General features: G+C 42.2%; 3 protein-coding genes across 4 annotated transcripts; 1 reads left to right on the forward strand and 2 right to left on the reverse strand.

The window, feature by feature from the left end:
- Nucleotides 1-1,471: 1,471 nt before the first annotated feature.
- Nucleotides 1,472-7,540, reverse strand: adnpa (activity-dependent neuroprotector homeobox a). The gene is made up of 4 exons (XM_084061352.1): nucleotides 7,145-7,540; nucleotides 5,055-5,167; nucleotides 4,391-4,483; nucleotides 1,472-4,299 (listed from the first exon to the last, which is right to left on the reverse strand). Exons 2-4 carry the CDS (start codon nucleotides 5,160-5,162, stop codon nucleotides 1,984-1,986), a joined length of 2,517 nt encoding a protein of 838 aa, XP_083917478.1. The 5' UTR covers nucleotides 5,163-5,167; nucleotides 7,145-7,540; the 3' UTR covers nucleotides 1,472-1,983.
- Nucleotides 7,541-7,866: 326 nt separating this feature from the next.
- On the reverse strand, nucleotides 7,867-13,973 carry LOC311048232 (DEP domain-containing mTOR-interacting protein). Of its 2 annotated transcripts, XM_084061361.1 has the most exons (9): nucleotides 13,847-13,973; nucleotides 13,410-13,588; nucleotides 13,157-13,280; nucleotides 9,819-9,997; nucleotides 9,414-9,629; nucleotides 9,183-9,320; nucleotides 8,807-8,877; nucleotides 8,332-8,436; nucleotides 7,867-8,134 (listed from the first exon to the last, which is right to left on the reverse strand). In XM_084061361.1, the coding sequence occupies exons 1-9, from the start codon at nucleotides 13,927-13,929 to the stop codon at nucleotides 8,009-8,011; spliced, it is 1,221 nt and encodes a 406-aa protein (XP_083917487.1). In that variant the 5' UTR covers nucleotides 13,930-13,973; the 3' UTR covers nucleotides 7,867-8,008. The 2 variants fall into 2 exon arrangements, with proteins under 2 accessions (XP_083917487.1, XP_083917488.1); XM_084061362.1 differs by lacking the exon at nucleotides 8,332-8,436.
- A 1,599-nt stretch (nucleotides 13,974-15,572) lies between these two features.
- On the forward strand, nucleotides 15,573-17,655 carry mafbb (v-maf avian musculoaponeurotic fibrosarcoma oncogene homolog Bb). The gene has a single exon (XM_084061366.1). The coding sequence runs from the start codon at nucleotides 15,998-16,000 to the stop codon at nucleotides 17,003-17,005; it is 1,008 nt and encodes a 335-aa protein (XP_083917492.1). The 5' UTR covers nucleotides 15,573-15,997; the 3' UTR covers nucleotides 17,006-17,655.
- The last annotated feature ends 1,377 nt before the right edge of the window (nucleotides 17,656-19,032 follow it).

Here is a 19,032-nt window from a genome sequence, read left to right on the forward strand (position 1 = left end):
TGTTGCCTGGTTTTGTAAGATCAATAAGCAACCAGGTCTATGAAAACAATCCCAAAAGAAGCGACATGAGCCCTTTAAACACATCGGCTATTTGACAATAGCAGATCTACAAGCTCACAACGCGTCGCATCGCTATTTTCAAAAGAAAGTCTTGAAATAAATGTGAAACATTTTAATAACACAAATGTTTGAGATGTATTGAGGTCCCTGGCATAAAATATTTTCAGATGGGGGTGTGCAGACAAATACATATTATTTTGGGGGTCTTTGACAATGACATTAACATTTTCGAGAATCAGCGGTTTGTACAACCCCAAATTAAGCAACTACTTTACACTTTAGAAACAAGCCCAAAAAACGCAAACCACCAATGTTTACAAGCAACTTGACAGGGGAAAAAAAGCCCAACGTCGCTTATAATAAGCAGACCTGGCAACACTGTTCTACAGCTACGCACTCTGGAGGGCCTGACCATTCAGGCACGGTGACGGCAGTCATTGGCCCATCAAGACCCCAGAACCACGGAGAATGGTTGAAGCCTCAGAAGCCTGGTGTCTAAATATGGTATTGCAGGACTTTCGCATTTGCGTCGCTACTGCGCATGCTTCGATCGTCGTAAACGCTAGTACGCCTGCTCCACTGGCTCCAAAATTGAAGCCAATCCATAGAGGTACTTCCGGGTGCTTCATGTGCTTTTGAGCAACTTTCATTGAAATTAAAAGTTGGGGGCGGGGCAGTCCACCCTCTAGATATCATATTAAAAACTATTGACGGCAGACATTGGCCCATAAACATGTGTTTTTATGTTTCTGCATTGGCCATCATTTGCCACATGACATGATCTTAGTTCTCCACGGTGAGCGGATGTCCCTCCTTAACTTTCTGCACCAACCGGCAAATGTTCTTAACGGAAGCTGGTGCCTGAAGAATAAACTTATTATAAATAATTTTCACTATTTTAAATGACATTTTCTCACACCCACACAATCTATCCATCTTAGATATATCTATAGAGAGGCTATAGATATAGTTATCTCTAGATAGACAGCCATGCTTCCATAAACCCTCTTTTATTTACTTGATATTTTTCACTGAAGTGATACTTTAACTTATCATACCTGCATCTGATAGTTAGATGTGTGAATATCTCATTTGAAAAATAATTGAATTGTTTGGGGAAAATAAATAAACCAATATAAAGACTTAGTTGAACCACGTCATTATGGTGCTTTGTGCTATAGGTAACATTTCCAAGTCATTACACTTCCTTAATATTATTCATAAATGTTGTAATCTCTAGGAATCCATGACAATACTTCATGTTCCTGGTTAGCATTACACAACTGACTATATTAATTAAAAAAAAAACACTTGAATGTTAGGCTCCAGTGTTGTATGATCTGCCCCTTGATTAACAATTCCATAGATTAATTATGGATTAGTTAAAATGAAATACCTCCTGATATTTATTAAACAAATGTATTTATTAAAAAGGAAGTATACATAAGCAATTAGCATATCCTAACTTTCTAAATGTGAAATGACAATACAGCTCCATCTCACACTTGAGGGGGGGGGGGGTATGAAAGTGGGGATATGATCATGTTCATAAATCTTTGTGACTAACAGTTAACAAATGAGAAACAGACAGTATGTATAATCTAATTAAGTACAATCCCTATTATATACAGTGTCACAACAGATGTCAGTTACAGAAGCCATACACTTTTGCATTATAATGTTGCCGAGTACCTCAGCAATCTTTTGTTTCAACACTTGAATTGAGGTCAAAATTAGGAATTACAGTATTTCTTATGCGAACCATGCCAGACCAATGTTTGTGATTTCTAACTGCCCATACTGTCTCATAAAGATGAGGCTATCTCATAACCAATAAATTGAAGATTCTCTCTATTCCATTAGATTTAAGCACTTTTCAAATCTAAATGTTACCCTACCAAGGCACATTGCTAAGCAGGGACACTAACACAAAGTTGTGTTTGCTTTCCCATCTTCCAGAGTGCTGATTTCTGGCCCATCCATGTTCATAGGGGGAATCACCTCTGACACATCTGCTGGCTCTTCAGAGACTTCAGCTACATGTTGGTTTCCGTCAACGTTTCCATTCTCAGTAATGCTACCCTCTTGTTCTGGTTCACTGTCTGAGTCAATTGATATGGTCTCTGTGTATGTACTAAGCTTTAGGGTACAGTTAATTGTACCACACTGCTTGTTTTGGTCTGTGCTTGGAGTACCAGACTTGAGGCCCCCAGTGCCTGATCTGACTGTCGAGGTACCAGCCAACTTACTTTCCTCAAATGTCATATCATGCTTTAATTTATCGAGAGCTTGCATGTCAAATCCAAGCAACACAGCCACGTTCTTGGTCTCACATTCTTTCTCACATACCCTACGCTTGTCTGCAAAGTGGCTGGCAATATCGGACTTCCACAGCCATAGACTCCCAGACAGCTTTTCCTCTTCCTCAGACGATAGATAGGGTCGTCTGTTGAAGTAGTTTGTGAGGAAGTTTTTTCGGGCCTCGTAAGTCTTGTGCTCATAGCTTCGAGGATCCAATACAAGGCCGTCAGATTCTCCCCGCTTCCCTGCTGTGGCGAGGGAAAGCTTTGAGTCAGAGTTCATCTTCATCCTCTTTGGGTCTAATGTGGCTTGGGTGGGTAGCTGCCGCTTGAGGAACCCAGCCCCAGAGGAGTTCAGAGTTAAGGCAGACTTGATACCCTGGCCTGCTTGGGACCTGCCCACAGCTCTGCATTGCACAAGATGCAGCGTGATTGTGGAAGCCACCATGTTACTTGTATACACGCCCAAGCAGTGAATACACTTGTATGTCATCTTTTTCTCCACCGGGTGCATTGTCTGAAGGACTTGGTGTCGTTCCCTCAGATGCTGAGAGAGAGCATCAGAAATGGGTCCTTTGAGGATGGTGAAGCACAGCGGGCAAAGAGTTTTCCCAACCTCGCCCTTGCCAGACAGAGATGCAGAAGGCAAACCTCTAGCATGTGCATCATTCTTTTTGTCGATCATCTTCGGAGCCATTACTTTGACTTGAGGTGGATATTGGGCAGACTGATCTTGACCATTTATGGGCTCCTTCATATTGAAGGTGATAACAACAAGCTGTATGTTATTGGACTTATCTTGTTTAATTGTGAGGTCAAAGGTCAATGGGGATGCACCAGGAAGACCAGCAAAGTCTTCAGGGTGAGCCTGATTCACATGCTCAATCATTTTCTCTACATTGTGGAAAGCAGAGTGGCATTGTGGGCAAGTAAGCCCATGAATTAACATGTGGTTGAGCAGTGTGTCACTGGGCAAATATCGGTTGCAAAGCAAGCATTTACTGGTGAAATTGTGGATCTTCATGATGTACTTTGCCATTGCCCATATCTTCTTTGCCTTGTGTGCCTTTTCAAAATGAGCACTGTAGAGGTTTTCAGGAAAAAGCTCATTGCAAACAGTGCATATCTTCCACTTCTGAGTTTGGGCTGTGTTTACCGCTGGTGCGCTCTCTGTCAGAGTACTGCTAGGAACTGCAACACGCACTTGATGGCCAGCGATGGCGGATTGATTTTTAAGAAGAGAGGGCCCCTGCTTTAAATGGCCCATGTTGCTTAGTGCATCAGACATAAGTGTGCGCCCTCCAGTCATCATCATAGATGCTTTCTGAGACATCCCTGGGAAGGCTTGAGACCTGGACACCATAATGTTAGCATGTCCAATCATAGTCGTCACTTGAGCACCAATGCGCTCATGGTACTCAACAACATGCTGCACTAATGCCTCATAGCTTCGGGTAGAAAACTGGCAGCGCTTACATAGGATGTTGTTGCCATTCACAGTATTAGCACCATTTTTGACAGATGATTCTGAAACCATGCCAAGATAGGGTGAGACAACATGCTGAAAATGTTCCCTGTAGATGTGCCTCCTCACAACATTGTAGAGAGGGTCCCTGTATGTGCATTTCTTACAAAAGTACATTGCTCTCTCTACATTATCCCCCTGTCTGGCTCTATCAAGCCATATTTTGTCCTTCTGTCCTGCAGCAGTTCCCTGGGGGGTCCCATAATTCTGCCTTGTTGAACTGGGTATGTGGAATATCTTAACGTGCGTCTCCATAGTTCTCTTGCTTGCAGTGAATGTGCAGTAAGGACAGTTGAGTAGGATACTGGTCTCAAACTCTCGTCTGTGTACATTGCGGAAGTGGTTCTTGTAGCCTGAGTAGTATTTGGAAGCAAATGGACACTCTGTGCAGCAAAATGGCTTGGATCGATATTCCTAAAAAGGATAAAAATCATTATAATTCAAAGATAGAAATGTGCTTTTGTTATGAATTTGACTAGGCCTAGAACAAAGGTGCATAAGTTACCTGTGACTTAGAGGATGAAGGATCCCATGAGCAAATATCAAGACATAGAGTGCTCTTCACATACTGGTCATTGGGACAAAACTCTTTGAACTCCTGTGTAAATGAGATGAAAACAAAAATGATGACCCGCCTGTTTTCTGTGTGAATAAATTTAGATGTAATCAAGGTTGGCATTTTTGACAGGTAAGGTTTAACATAGCAACGTCGTTTTTTTTTTTTTTCCTTTCTGCCGTCCATTATCGTTATCAATTAGTTGAGTTGAAATAGGTTCCATTTACTGTACCCATGTCTTGCCACTGCCACCTGTCTAGTGAGTTGAAATTGTATGAATGTATTTATTATTGTTTTTCTGTACGACTCGGCTACCCCCCCCACCCCCCCCCCCCCCCAACACATGGCACTCAGCTTACACACACATTTGCACTCAAATGACCACAATAGAAATAGCATTTTTGTCAACTTGCTTTCTTTGTAACTTGTCTTCCCTAAGACTTAGTTACTGCTTAATTTACATAATGGTGTTAAAAGTTATTAGTTTAAACCACTTAAATTAACAGTATTCATTGAATTGCCAAATATCTCCATTTAAGCAAATAATGTAAATTATTTTGAGATGTGTGTGCTTTCCTTTGGACTCTTATTTCATATAGTAAATTACACTCACCTCCACTGCCTCCTTGCAGTACTCCAGCCCAATGTCACCAAGTGCTTTTTTCACTTGCCTCCTGGCTCTCCGTATCCTTGTAAGGTTGTTAACAGGGAGCTGATACATCTTTCCTGTAAAACATAAATGAAACAAAAAATGGGTAGTTAGCCACTGGATTAATCTTAACATTTAAACTTGTTACAAGTTTGACCACAGTGTTGGGATACAACTTATGCTTAGTTTTTACTCACATATTTTCTTATTGAATTTGCTGTCAAACAATCAAATTTTAATCCATTTTAATTGACCATTTTAATTGACCAGAGACCCACTTCTCCACTTGGTTGTTTGATATGAATGATGACTATTTTCGCCCAATGTGACTAAAAATGTATTAAATATGTTAGGTAGATGGACTTTATCGTCCCAAGGGCAATTTCTCTTCATTAGCAACAACAAACAGCAGTGGAGGTGTGTATCCAAGTCACCCGCAGAGCAGTGCCACAGGAAATACTAAAAAACGAATACTATGATAGGGAGTATGGTCCTGCAAAAATCCTCAGTTGGTTGCACAATGTTATTTGCACAGATGTGCATAGATAAGAGTAATTTATGCATTTTATATACTATGTATGCCTTCTGCACATTCAATCAATCCTGATTCTAAATGATCCTCCTCCCATTCCTGATAAATAGATTTTATAACTGCTTTAAATGGGTTTTTATCATACCTGTTGTTCTTTCCTGCTGCATTTTGTATTTAAAAAAATCTAAAATCAATACATCCAGAATTATTATCACCATTCTTGTTATAGTGTATTGTTCTGTTAACAGACTTTGCGGAACATTTCCTACCAACATTTTGCTGCTTGTATCTCTGTATGAGTGAGTGGCAAACAACATTTATTCATTGTCTCATTTGGTCCAAAATTCCCTTACTGTTCTTGTACTGTAGGTATAGTGGCAACAGTGAAACACTGATCAATATAGCAATTAATGTAGTTAGTTGTAGGCTAGTACATGTAATAATGGTTAAGATTTATCAATCATTGGCCGACCCCCATATGGGTGTTGAGAACTACTACTACTAGTCTCTGAAGAGTTTTGAATTCCACAGATGCACTGCTGGGAGCTTCAGGAAGCTACAATCAATGTAGTACTTATTCTAATGAATACAATGTTATTTTAACCAATCTGTATGGCAGAGTATCATATTTCAATATAACTAGGACATCTGCAGTGGCTGGATGTGGTCTCCCTACCCTTGGTGTCTACTAGGACATCAATGGGTTGACAATGTTAATAAAGTTATTTGAAGCAGAGGGCACACCAGATTGGACACTAGATGCGCCGCCATCTTGACTGTAGTTTGGACATCGTTGACAGCCATCGACTCAAGAGAGACAATTTACGGATTGTAGCTTTAAGCTCAATTCTGTATTCTGCTGTGATTTGTTTTGGGATTTTTCCTCTTACACGTTGTATTGCATCTAAAGTGGCATGTCATTTGGGCCAATTCAAGGCCCGAGCGGAAACGGCCCTTAAGTTATCGATAGTCTTATCGACTATATTGACTATCGATAACTAAACGGACATTTCCGCTCTAATTAACGTCGGCGTATGGCCGATGACGGCGGATCAAATAACAGATTCAACTTTCTTTGTTCCCATACCTCTGCACAAAACTGGTCGATTCATTCCTTAATGAGAATGTGGTCATTTTGAGCATGGCTACCGTACAGTAGAATGTGGCTACTAGTGTAACTAGCTAGTTAACTAAAGGGCTAACACGTTAGCAGCTAACATCTAGACAAACCGCCCGCATGTCGTCTCCTCTCCTCGACCACCAGCAGCACGAGATGACTGACTGAAGTTTAACCAGCTAAATCGCTCGCTCGCGTCGCTTGACCCCAGAAAAAAACGTATTTTCAACAAAACAACCACGGTTACATTTCAAATGGGGGAAATTATACTTTTCCAGTTGAAAATACGTCATTTTTGTCGAGCGACACACTCGTGCGACGAAGTATAAATGTGCCTTAAATATCCCCCCCCCCGTTCGTTGGTGAAACGACTCAATATGAAATCATACACGGGTGTAAACTCACCTTTTGCACGGGTTTGAGGAGGGAGTGGGCCACGTGAAGTCGCTCAGTGGATAACAAAGACACTAGGCAAGCCGATGGACGAAGTCAGTGATGTTCAAAGCCGGCTGCTGATGCTCAGCTACCCAGCTAGCTAAGCTAACTAGCAACAAGCTAACAAGTCACATTTGCTGTGTTCTGAGTGGATCCATAAATGATTAACTCATTCATTCAAGCTGCGTAGGAGAGCATCCAGCGGCAATGGGCTCAGATGATCCTCCTAACTAACTGCAACCCTGACCTCACTACTGGCGAGCCATCAGGATCTTCTATGATCAAGAGACACCCAGCGAGCTAACGCTACCTATTCAAAGTAAGTCAACACTTGATCCAAAATGGCGACGGGAAAAAGACGGAAGTGATGGGGGGAGCGGGAGAGAGAGAGAGAGAGAGGGAGGTAGGAGTGTGTGTGTGTCAGAGAGAGAGAGAGAGAGAGAGGGAGAGGGAGAGAGAGAGAGGGAGGTAGGGGTGTGTGTTTCAGAGAGAGAGAGAGAGAGGGAGAGGGAGTGTGTGTGTGTGTGTGTGTGTGTGTGTGTGTGTGTGTGTGTGTGTGTGTGTGTGTGTGTGTGTGTGTGTGTGTGTGTGTGTGTGTGAGTGTGAGTGTGAGAGAGAGAGAGAGAAGACAAGTTCACCTCAGATTTATAAACATTTTATTAATTGATTATTCTACTTTTCCCAGGTGGGGAAACAAACTTAAGCATGTCATTTGCAACCCATACATAATAGCAACCTTAAAAAGTCAGACATCAAATATAAGATACATTTTCAGAATAGCAAAAGATTGTGCAAAAATACTCCTGGCAGATATTTGATACTTAATGGCTGCCCTCATCCAAGTTGTTCCAAAACCTCCAAGACAACAGTGCAAGGTCCTGTCATCACCAACCTTGAGACTGTCCAATAATCCTGGTGAAGAACATTTTGTCCATTCACCTGGCACACAAACTGTCGAACCTTAAGAGAGAAAGTAAGGGTAATTATGTAGGCTTATGATATGTATAATTGTGGTTGTTGTTACATATAGCACGCCAAACCAGTGCACTTAAGTGGAAAATAACATCACACCCCCCCCCCCACCCACCCACCCATTTGCTTTGTACCAGATTTTCCTGTATACCATGAGCGATGAGTGTACTTTGTTGAATAGTTACCTTAACTCCAGCTGCTGCAGCAGGACCTCCAGGGTCAACCGCCTGGACATAACAGGGCGCCCTTCCTCGGACAACCAAGCCCCAGCCCACTGCATCCCCAATCACCTGAGGTTTATCCCAACAACAGATGTATAGGCTTATGCCATTCACTGATACTATGCAGTCCATCTAGTCCTTGCCACTTCTATAGTTCTTGATTTGTGAACGTGAATAAGTCTCTCAAACGGCTAGGAAGAACAGCACCTTGTCTCTCTTGATAATGTCATCCTACAAACCTAAATACATACATACAGTCATATCACCTCTGCTATTTTAATCGCTGGCAACATTTCCTTTTCCGTATAAATACATCTACGTCTTTTGTTTCTAGCCTTGAAAGAGGATTGTCATGTTCAATTATGAATGACTTGCCACAGCCACACAATGTAGTAATAATAATAATAATAATAATAATACTATAAATCATAGCGCTCACCGTTAACACTTTTTTGATGAAGGGTGCACCTGGTGACAGTAACTCTTCACATGTAACATTTCTTCGAAGCACTGCCACACCATCAATTAAACGTTAATTATACAAATGTTCATGGTATGGAAAATGAAAAATATCATAAATAGAAATTCTGTAACACAGATTTTGATCAAACAAAGCTCAACCCCTAAGTTTCAAGGATTTATTTTTAATAATTGGTTTGGCATTATCTATTTAAGATCATGGACTAACATACTCTTGACGAAAGTCCAGAGGGGCCGAAACATTAGTATGATCAATAAATTATGATGCTGAACAAGAGCAGTATACAGGATCTGATGACGTTTCTCAAGACTTAAAATATAAGCAACACACTTGCCTGATTTTGGATTGCATCTCACCAGTGGGGCAGAAGACAGCTGGACGAGGGTGGAAAATCCTAAGGAAGGAAGCTGAAGGGAATTCAAGCTTCCACGTCGCCCATTGGCTGCGTGTGTCAAATCCTTACTAGACCTTACTGTGAAAACAATAATAATTATAATCATTACGCAGTTGTTTGCAAACACCTTATGTTTAAGTGTTAGTCGTGCACACAAGACATTATTTTTACCAGATTGGAATCCACTACAGCCCTCTTGAGATGGGGTCTTGCGTAGGCTGAAAGGACTGTCAGAATGGCTGTCCTCTGATGTTTGCATTGACGACGACCCCTCCTCATTGTCCCTCTCAGTCTCATTTAAGAGTTCAGACAGTCGGCGGCGGCGACGGAAATTTATGCAGAACTGATACAGTAACCCACTGTCAAAGAAGTTGTGCTTCTTTGACACTGAATGGTGGTTTGAGAGCACAGGAAAATATAGGATCAGGATTCATGGGGAAACTGGCCTAAACAGGGAGCTTTTTATTTGGGTTTATGTATTAGAAGTCCAACATTGCTGCTCACTGATGGCAGTCAGTGATGGTCTGCTCCTTTCTAGCACTAGAGAACGAAAGGTGAAATGACACGTTCTCTCACCATGTTGAATTATGCCCTGCTCCTGCAAGGCACGGCAAAGGTCCAGAGCCTGGCGCCTGCTCTCTGCTTCTCCATTCTGGATGAGCCAGTCAATGAACTGGCAGCCAGGAAAAGAGCGCTGATATGTAACACCCTGCTCCTCTCTCAGCTGCAGAATTGAATCTTTGACTGCAATGAGTCTAAATAGAAAAGGTACACAGAAAATATTAGAGACTGTACAATTACACAAAAGTATATCTAGCCAAAACAGGAGACATTGTAGGACTAGAAACATTTGCTCCTCAGAGCACAGATCTCTGCCAGATCTGCTCGCCTACACAGGGCTATGTCATGGCGGCTACATAGTAGTCCACCCGAACAGAAAGTTTGGACGGACTGTTATTTTATCGATAAGTAGTTTTTAAGAACAAGACCTTTGTGTAACTACAGTATATCTGCTCCAACCTGCTGACGTCACGTCAGATTAGTTCTATATTCTGCAAGTCTTATTGACATCTCTCTTCCATCTGATTTACTGATGGAAGAGAGATGATATTGATAGAACAAGATCAAAGAACAAGATTTTTGGGCAGGATCTCCTCATTTATCAACAGGAGTGCTCTGAGGACTCTAGTCGGAGCCCTCATTCAGTGTTATTTTGACTATGCTTGCACCTCATGGTACACTAGCATCGCCAAGCCACTGAAGAAAAAAACTGCAGACCTCCCAAAATAAGCTTGTGAGATTGCTCCCCAGACCACTTAATTAGGCTAGGATGGCCCAAGGTGGAAGAAAGAGTTTTCTAGCTCTCAATGGGTCAGGTTTTCAAGATACTCAAAGGAGAAGTTCCCAAGTTATCAAACTACTTCTCCAGAGTAGGGGATGTTCATAGGTACCATAGGGAGTTTGTCTGACCTCGTCCCCCCCAAAATTCAAGTCGCTTACTGTAAGTGGAATCAGTGGTGTGTTCTAGTTTCTTTTCGGAGGGATTCGATAATCATTCTCTGCACGCTAGCGTGTTTTCTATGGATGAAATGGTTTGTAGAGGGCTACGCTTGGCTACGAAAATGTTCTGCAGGTCACACTACGTAAATAGCGTAACACGGTAGAACACACCACTGAGTGGAATGCTCTACCAACAGCCTTGAAAGTTTTAACTTCCCTATTAAGGTTTAAGGCTGACCTAAAAGCATGGCTCCATGAACATTTGGCTGACTTCCTGTGAGTGACATCCTCCATGTGCCGTATACCTGCCACCCCAACCCCCCTTTATGTCACTACCATGAATTGAATCTGTATATTTTGTAAATTGTTGTGTAGTTGTTTTTATTGTCTCCGCTAGGCCGAAAGGCATGGCGAGAGAGTGTGTTTTGTCCCCTGTCCGTCCGTCCGTCCGTCCGTCCGTTTGTCTGTCCGTCCGTCCGTCTGTCCGTCCGTTTGTCCGTCCGTCCGTCCGTGTGTGTGTGTGTGTGTGTGTGTCCGTGTGTGTGTGTCCGTCTGTGAACAGCTAATCTCCGGCACCGTTGGCCCGCTCGCTCCGAAACTGTGCACACACACCCCCTGGATGCCAATTCAGAACCTCTGCCCCAAATCTTTCACATAGCCCTGTTATAGCGCCACCAGGAGGCCGATTTGTGCAAAACCCATTTACTCCTACAGATTTTATCCAAACATCATGCAAATCGGTACACAGTATCTCTATACTCATGTGATCAACACGGATCTGTCCCATTTTCCATATTCCATCCTCATTGGCTAAGGTTGGCTTCCAAAGTTTGCAGGATTGGTCCGTTTTGAACAAAATGCCTCAAATCATGAACGCAGCTTGCGATTTCCGTGAAATTTCACATGCATATTCCCACTAGGCCGAGGAAGAAATGGCACCTTTTGCACATTGGCCTGTTATAGCGCCACCAGCAGGTCTAATTTAGCAAACCACATTTTTGGAACAAAAGCCTCAAATCATGAATGCAGTGTCTGATTGCCATGAAAGGCCTAAGAAGAAATGACACCCTTTTCACATTGGCCTATTATAGCGCCACCAGGAGGCCACAATAACGTACCTGACATGGCGGAGACCTGTTCTCCGAGGAGCACTTTTTCTAGTTGCACTTTGTTTTGTCCAGTTTGAGTGTTGAATGTTTAACGGACCACAATGGAAACAAGCCTCTGGCTTTTTGTGTCATCCATTTGGTGTGTTTTTTAACTTGTGCACTGCCTGTACCTTAAAAAAAATGTCAATTAAGTAATCAATCAATCAATTGATTGATTTATGATATCTATCTATTTATCTAAGACATGCAGAATGCATTTCATTCCGAAGACCCCCAATGTGATACCATGGACCTGGACCATTTTATGATTTTATCTGAGATCCCAAATTAAGAAGATTTTGGTCCAGAATTCCATCACATATTGCCAATGGAATAGATCAAAACATGTTCTCTATTTGTACTTACTTACTTTCTTTCTTTTTATTGGATGCAACAATAGCCAAGTCAGATAATATATCCATTTGGCCAATCATACGGTTCACTACAGCTTAACAGTTTACTTGAAAAAATAAATTCACAGACCCAATGCTCAGAACAAGAAAATAGTTTATCTCATGAAAGGAAACGTGTGTTCCCTTCCCCTGTCTCCACTCGGTGTCACTGTTGGCTCTGGCCTAGGGTAGGCAGGCACTAACCCATGCAGGGATATCCAATTAAATCGCCTGGGATATCCAATTAAATCCAAGTCCTCTGGGAAACACAAGGTCATGGTGCCTTTATGAGGAGTTGCGTCATGATCCAACAAATCCAGGGGTAAAGATTTTATTGTACGATTTATAGTTCAAGAGTTGTAGGCCAAAAGGTGAAGCGGCCTGTTATATTGCCACCACGATGCCAATTTGACCTACTAAGAGTGGGCATGCAATGTTTCACGCTGAACGGTCCAGCGGTGCCTGGGATTAGCTGTTCACAGACACACATAGACAGACGGGGGAAAACATAATCTCCACCTCCCGGCCATTTCAGCCTGGCGGAGATAATAACTTGCAATGTGGGAAATCCCAAGTACAATTATTTAAATGGCAATTTAAATTATTAAAGGCCAAATCCAGATTTTTTGGAAAACGTACATTCTGTAAGAGTGGTGGATGGATGGAAAACATGTGACAAAATACATCAAATACAGTTTAAAAATAATTCATTTGGCTGTCTATTTTGTTGGACCTTTTTTCTTTGGTGGTGGGGCGACCCATTTGTTTATGTTCACTGATTGGGCCTTAAACATAAGCTCATGTCTGGTAAACACTGGTTTGTGTTGTTCAGAAAGTTAAAGAGTAATCCCACCGCAAACAAAGCAGCACTTACTGTTCATAAAGCTTTTGTCCTCTCATGAAGACCATCACCTCTGTGTTGAAGGGAAATGTGCCATCATCCTTACGGAAACGGTACAGCAATTTTGCATCTTTGAAAACCAGCCGTTTATCACAGACTGAGGAAAGGCAAGATACATCCCCAGTGAGCCTTCATATCGGTGTGACACCTAAAAACGTTTTACTACATTTATATTGGTTCAGTTCTGTTTTCAAATGTGTCTTGTCACTCGTTGTCACCTCCTTACCATGGTGAACAATGTCATGGTCCATGAGATGCTGCATGAGGCAGATAGCTGTGGTCCGATCCGGAGCTTCTTTGTGGGTCACAAGCCAGTCCATTAGTTCTTGGGCCACAAAACAGTTAGGATATGTGCGCAAGTGGTAACGTCGTTCCTTGATTAGCTTTCCATCGTGGAGCCTCAGTCTTGAAGTGAGTTTAAAATCCACAATCATAAAAGACAGGCATTAGGTTCACTTCCTACTGTGTCGCATATATGAGAAGACTTAAGTCAAACATGCATTAACGCTAAACAAACGCCATCATATAGACATTGTTAACTTGTAACAATCACTCAGTCAGTCTCTCTCTCTCTCTCTCTCTCTCTCTCTCTCTCTCTCACACACACACTCACACTCACTCTCTCTCTCTCTCCTCTCTCTGTCTCTTTCTTTATCTCCATACCTGAGTTGTTCTCCGGCAATCATAACTTCAGCCTTGTGTAGTCTTGTCATGAGTTTTCTCCTGATGGTGCTTATTTGCTCCATGTTTGTTCTCTGCCACTGGACTAGAAAGCTAACTCGTCTGTATGGTCCTTTATATTTACCAAATAGCCCGGAAAATAAACAGAACCCTTTTGCCATGTGGGATGGGTGTTATGTGTACACACACACACACACACACACACACACACACACACACACACACACACACACACACACACACACACACACACACACACACACACACACACACACACACACACTGCAACAGTAACAGTCCCCTCAGTTGTTGCATAGAATTACTACCTCTGTTTAATCATTCTTTAATTATTCTCATCACAGAACTCATTTTAAAACAACAATAAAACAAAATATGACATTCTATGAGATGAGGAATAAAAGTAATAATTATTATAGATTTATTATCTTTAGTACCCAAAGGCGCTTTATTTGGGAGACCTACAACTCAGATGGAGAAGCAGCGAATAAACAGATGCCAGTGTCCTCTCACATCCGGAAGTAATTTTTTTTTTTTTTTTCAAGCATTATACTGTAAGTATAGACAATAATATTTGAACATCTTGTTGCTATCAGAAATATTAAGCTGTTAAATACCTAAAATGTAAATTGTATCATAAAATATGATCAGATACTGTCACAGGTTAGATTGAAACAGAGAAGCACTTTCACCTGAAACATTAGAGAGATCAGTTCTACTTGATATACAGTACAAACGGGATGACAGTTATTAAGTAAGAATTATTCTGGGTGAGAGAAAAACACAGTAGTCAACCTAGATACAGTGAGTGACCAAGACAAACACACTCATACTACACCAACACACACACACACACACACACACACACACACACACACACATACACGCGCACACGCGCACGCGCACGCGCACACGCACACGTACATACACACACACACACACACACACACACACACACACACACACACACACACACACACACACACACACACACACACACACACACACACACACACACACACACACACACGTATGGACACACGCATGCACTTGCGCATGCACGCACACACGCATGCATGCACACAAAGCAGTAGTGCTCCAAATTAGCTGTTTTTTCCAATGAAAATGACAGAAAAAGGTGATTATTTAGATAAAATCTTGCTGGAGAATTATGGCAGCAGTCAGCACTTATTTCTAGGCACCAGCTCAGCAGAAATGGCACCAGCAGTCACGGATAGTGACCACAAGGTGTCAGTATTGACCCATGTATCCTCACAAAATCAACAGCGCATCCTTTTTGTTGGATGGAAATAGTGGCCATGCCATATTTTTTAAACACAAATGTATAGAGATATTCCGCTACCGCATATTTAAATGGTTATTACAGCTATTTTAAGTTGGCAAAATCCGGGGTGACATTTTAATGGAATATCCGGGAAATTAATTCAAGTAGGCTAAAGCCTATTAGTCCAAGTGGATTTTTGCTGGTGGAGCCAGCTTAACGACAAGTAGCCTATAATATATCTGGCATCTTTACAAGCACGATGAGCAGTGGGACAGATAAATAGAGGGTATAGTAATAGGCCAGTCTAAAAGGCAAAAAGAAAAGCAAGAAAAGGCAGATAACGCCACTGTCCGTGATTTTTTTTTCAACCCCCAATATAAGAAAGAGTAGCCTACCATCACATCACATGTTCAGCCCCTTAAGATACACACATCAGCTTTATGCAAATTGCCCTCTTCACTGTCTTTTCATTGGAGAGAAGCGCGGAGGTGTAGTCACTCTGAGCGCGTGACATCACATTGGAGAGCTTGCCTTATGAAGAAAGTGCGCTTCTCCTGAAAAGGCAGAGGGTTCTCGTACATAAGGTCTTGTCCTCTGCTCTGTCACTTCAGTGGACTTAGCTTTGTGGCCCGTGGGTGACTGCCCACAGCTTTGCTCGGTCGGCATACATGGCTAACTAGTTTACCAACACAATACGGTGGGACGTCTTTTTCCTTTTATGATTATGTGTTAGCCTCATTTCGGAATTACTTTTTTCTTTCTTTCAAAGTGGCATTATTCCATTGACTGTAGCATTCGGAACTCCTCTGGGAGATAGATTAACAATAAATATGGCTAACGAAGCACATTTACACTTGGGACTTCCGAAAACTCCTATGGATTTCGTCAGCGAGTTCGAGCTGATGAAGTTCGGTGTGAAGAAGGAGGCGATGCAAGGGATCGAGCGCTCGTTCATCGGGGCATGCAGTCAGCTTCAGAGACCGGACTCCGTGTCGTCCACCCCCGGCAGCACGCCTTGCAACTCGGTGCCCTCTTCGCCGAACCTCAACCCCAACGAGCAGAAAAACAACCCCGGCAGCGAGCAGTTCTGGATAGCTAACAACGGGGGTTACCCTCAGCAAATGTATCCTCCGGGCTTCGGTCTGACACACGAGGACGCAGTGGAGGCCCTCATCGGCACCACGGTGCACGGGCACCCGTCTGCGCCTCACGGCCACCCGCAACCTTTCCAAACCGATTTCGAAGGGTACGGCCAACTCAGTGACCATGCCCCGCACTACCCGGGACTTCTCCGCCAGGCCGACGGCCTCTCGGGTCACCCCGACATGCAAGACATGGCCAATGCGCACTGCCCCGATCAGTACAAAGACGACTTCGACGATGATGACTCCGCTCCCCACTCGCCGGAGTCCCGTCAAGCGGTGCTCAGCGCACAGCATCACCTCCACCAGCACAACGGCCGGGGCAGACGAGGCGGCGCCGGCGACGAACACTTCTCGGACGACCAGCTGGTCACCATGTCCGTCAGAGATCTCAACCGGCACCTGAGAGGCTTGGGCAAGGACGAGGTGATGCGTCTGAAGCAGAAGCGCCGTACCTTAAAGAACCGAGGTTATGCACAGTCCTGTCGCTACAAGCGCGTCCAGCAGAAGCATGTTCTGGAGCACGAGAAGACCAGCCTGGCCACGCAGGTGGAGCAGCTGAAGCACGAGCTCAACCGGCTGGCACGTGAGAGGGACGCTTATAAACTTAAATGTGAGAAACTGGTGACAAATGGTTACCATGAAACTGGCTCTACCAGTGACAACCCCTCTTCACCCGAGTCCTATATGATGTGAGTGGTGGTGCTTTTCACCGATGGACTGATTTTCCTATTAACGGTTTTACATGTGATATTTCACAAAATAATCGATTAGAGACCACTTAATTCTACCTACAGGTAACTAAAGTGGGGTAATTCCGTATCTACCACTCAATTAAATGTAACTGAAATAGCTATACGCAGCAAAACTCAACTGGAGACACGCATGCTGGACATGTAGGCCTACTGTATGAGACTTTTTTTGTACAGGCTTACCTGCCTGCATTTTGTCTTAATGGAAACACTTGAAATATAGGCTAATATCCCCACGAGAATATTCACTTTACTATTATTAGAAAGTCATGTTTGCCTTATTCTCTATCAATTAGGCTACTTCTATAGGCTTTCATTGCTTGTTGTCGTGATTTTGCTTTGCTCAGTTATTTTTTCTGTCAAGTGTTGTACATACGGTATATCTCTGACAACACTCTCACCATAATGATATAGGCTACTAGAGATGAAATTTCCATTATTTTTATGAAAATAATTCTGCTGGACAGAAATGGTCCTTTTCTTTTGAAAGATAATAGTCAGTTATGCAAGAAAATGTATTTGACTGACTGACATCATTTTGTATTTAAATTGTTTTCATCTACTATTGATCAATAAAGCCATCATGACTTTGTACATTTGTGTCTCATCTGATCTCTCATTAGTTATGCATATTCTCCAACAGAGCAGATATTTCCTCAACAATTGATATACAACAAAACATGTTTTATAATTTGCAATATGGACATGAAATTCATGATAGACCTAAAAGTTTTTTGAGCAGTCCAAGTTATATTGCCACAAAATAAATAATAATCATAATAATATTATTATCAACAATTAGTTATCAACAGTCATAACTATGACTATTTAAAGACAATAACAGAGACATACAGATACAAATATGTATGTGTTATATATGACACTTATAAAACTGGGATAATTAAATGACAAAACTATTTTACTAAATTATTTTCCATTATTCCATACAAAACAATTGCAACGCATGAATTTGGCTAGTTTGACCAGATATCACAAGCACTTTTTGAAGTAACTTTTCCTTATAATATATTCAATCGGCATCAATGGGTATACCCCAGGTTTTTTACCATTATGTTAATATAATTTTACTGTGCTCAAGCCTAATCTTAATGTTTATTTTAAAATAATTTCCCAGATTATATGCAATTGTTCCTGCCATGTTTGAAAAACAATGCTGGAAATTGTCAACTGTAAGGTGATTGATTTTCTATTTCACGTTATTATGGACAGGTGGAAAGTCATCAACTCTTACTTTAAGCTTAATTTAGATATCTGGGACCAGAATTTTTAAACTAATCACAGGGAAAGGTCATCCATACAGAGGATGTGGTGTCGGAGGAATGTTTTTTCAGGCAAACATTGAATGGAGACAACGGTGTGTGAATGTACAGTGTCATGGTGCAGAAATCGTCAATACTTACCAGCGGTTTCAGCTAATGTTATTATCCCTCAATCAAGTCAAAACCTATTCTGAAAGTCCCAATTGACTGTCTGACCATCAGGTCGACTTCTTCCACCGTGACACCTGCAGTAGGCAAAGTCTTAAAGAACTTATTGATCAACAACGTCCCCACCCTCCACTCCTCATATGTGGGAGTTTGTTTATTTGAAATGGATCTCAGGCTGATTTCCGATTACAATGCTCAATCAAACCACAACATGAATATAAAAGGATTAGGGGGACAAGCCCTGCAATGTGGAAATATTTGCTGGGTTGGAGGTAAATGAAAGGACGAGTGGCCCTCTCTTCTTCCCTGACCTTTGCCCTTCATGGAGGGCTGTTTCCTGTGGGACCCCGGCATGTGAAAGCACAGAGGATTGACTGGCAGGGGCTGTGGGGTACAGATAATATGGAGTTGAAATCAGGCTTCCCCTCTCCTCTCTTCCTCAGACAAACAGGTCACCCCTGCATTCATTAACAGAGGAAAAGAGAAACAACAACCACAGCACATTGCTGTGCACTCTTCTGAT

This window comes from Gymnoscopelus microlampas (genome assembly GCF_963454915.1).
Source record: "Gymnoscopelus microlampas genome assembly, chromosome: 7".
Taxonomy (NCBI): domain Eukaryota; kingdom Metazoa; phylum Chordata; class Actinopteri; order Myctophiformes; family Myctophidae; genus Gymnoscopelus; species Gymnoscopelus microlampas.

What these genes read in the sequence shown, in the direction of transcription:
- adnpa (XM_084061352.1), bottom strand. Translation starts at nt 5,162, where the DNA reads ATGTATCAGCTCCCTGTTAACAACCTTACAAGGATACGGAGAGCCAGG. An exon ending in ACTGCAAGGAGGCAGTGGAG is followed by an intron (nt 4,484 to 5,054) that starts GTGAGTGTAATT and finishes TCATTTACACAG; the next exon opens with GAGTTCAAAGAGTTTTGTCC. An exon ending in CTTCATCCTCTAAGTCACAG is followed by an intron (nt 4,300 to 4,390) that starts GTAACTTATGCA and finishes TATCCTTTTTAG; the next exon opens with GAATATCGATCCAAGCCATT.
- LOC311048232 (XM_084061361.1), bottom strand. Translation starts at nt 13,929, where the DNA reads ATGGAGCAAATAAGCACCATCAGGAGAAAACTCATGACAAGACTACAC. An exon ending in GCAGGGCATAATTCAACATG is followed by an intron (nt 9,630 to 9,818) that starts GTGAGAGAACGT and finishes ACCACCATTCAG; the next exon opens with TGTCAAAGAAGCACAACTTC. An exon ending in GAGATGCAATCCAAAATCAG is followed by an intron (nt 8,878 to 9,182) that starts GCAAGTGTGTTG and finishes ATGGTGTGGCAG; the next exon opens with TGCTTCGAAGAAATGTTACA.
- mafbb (XM_084061366.1), top strand. Translation starts at nt 15,998, where the DNA reads ATGGCTAACGAAGCACATTTACACTTGGGACTTCCGAAAACTCCTATG.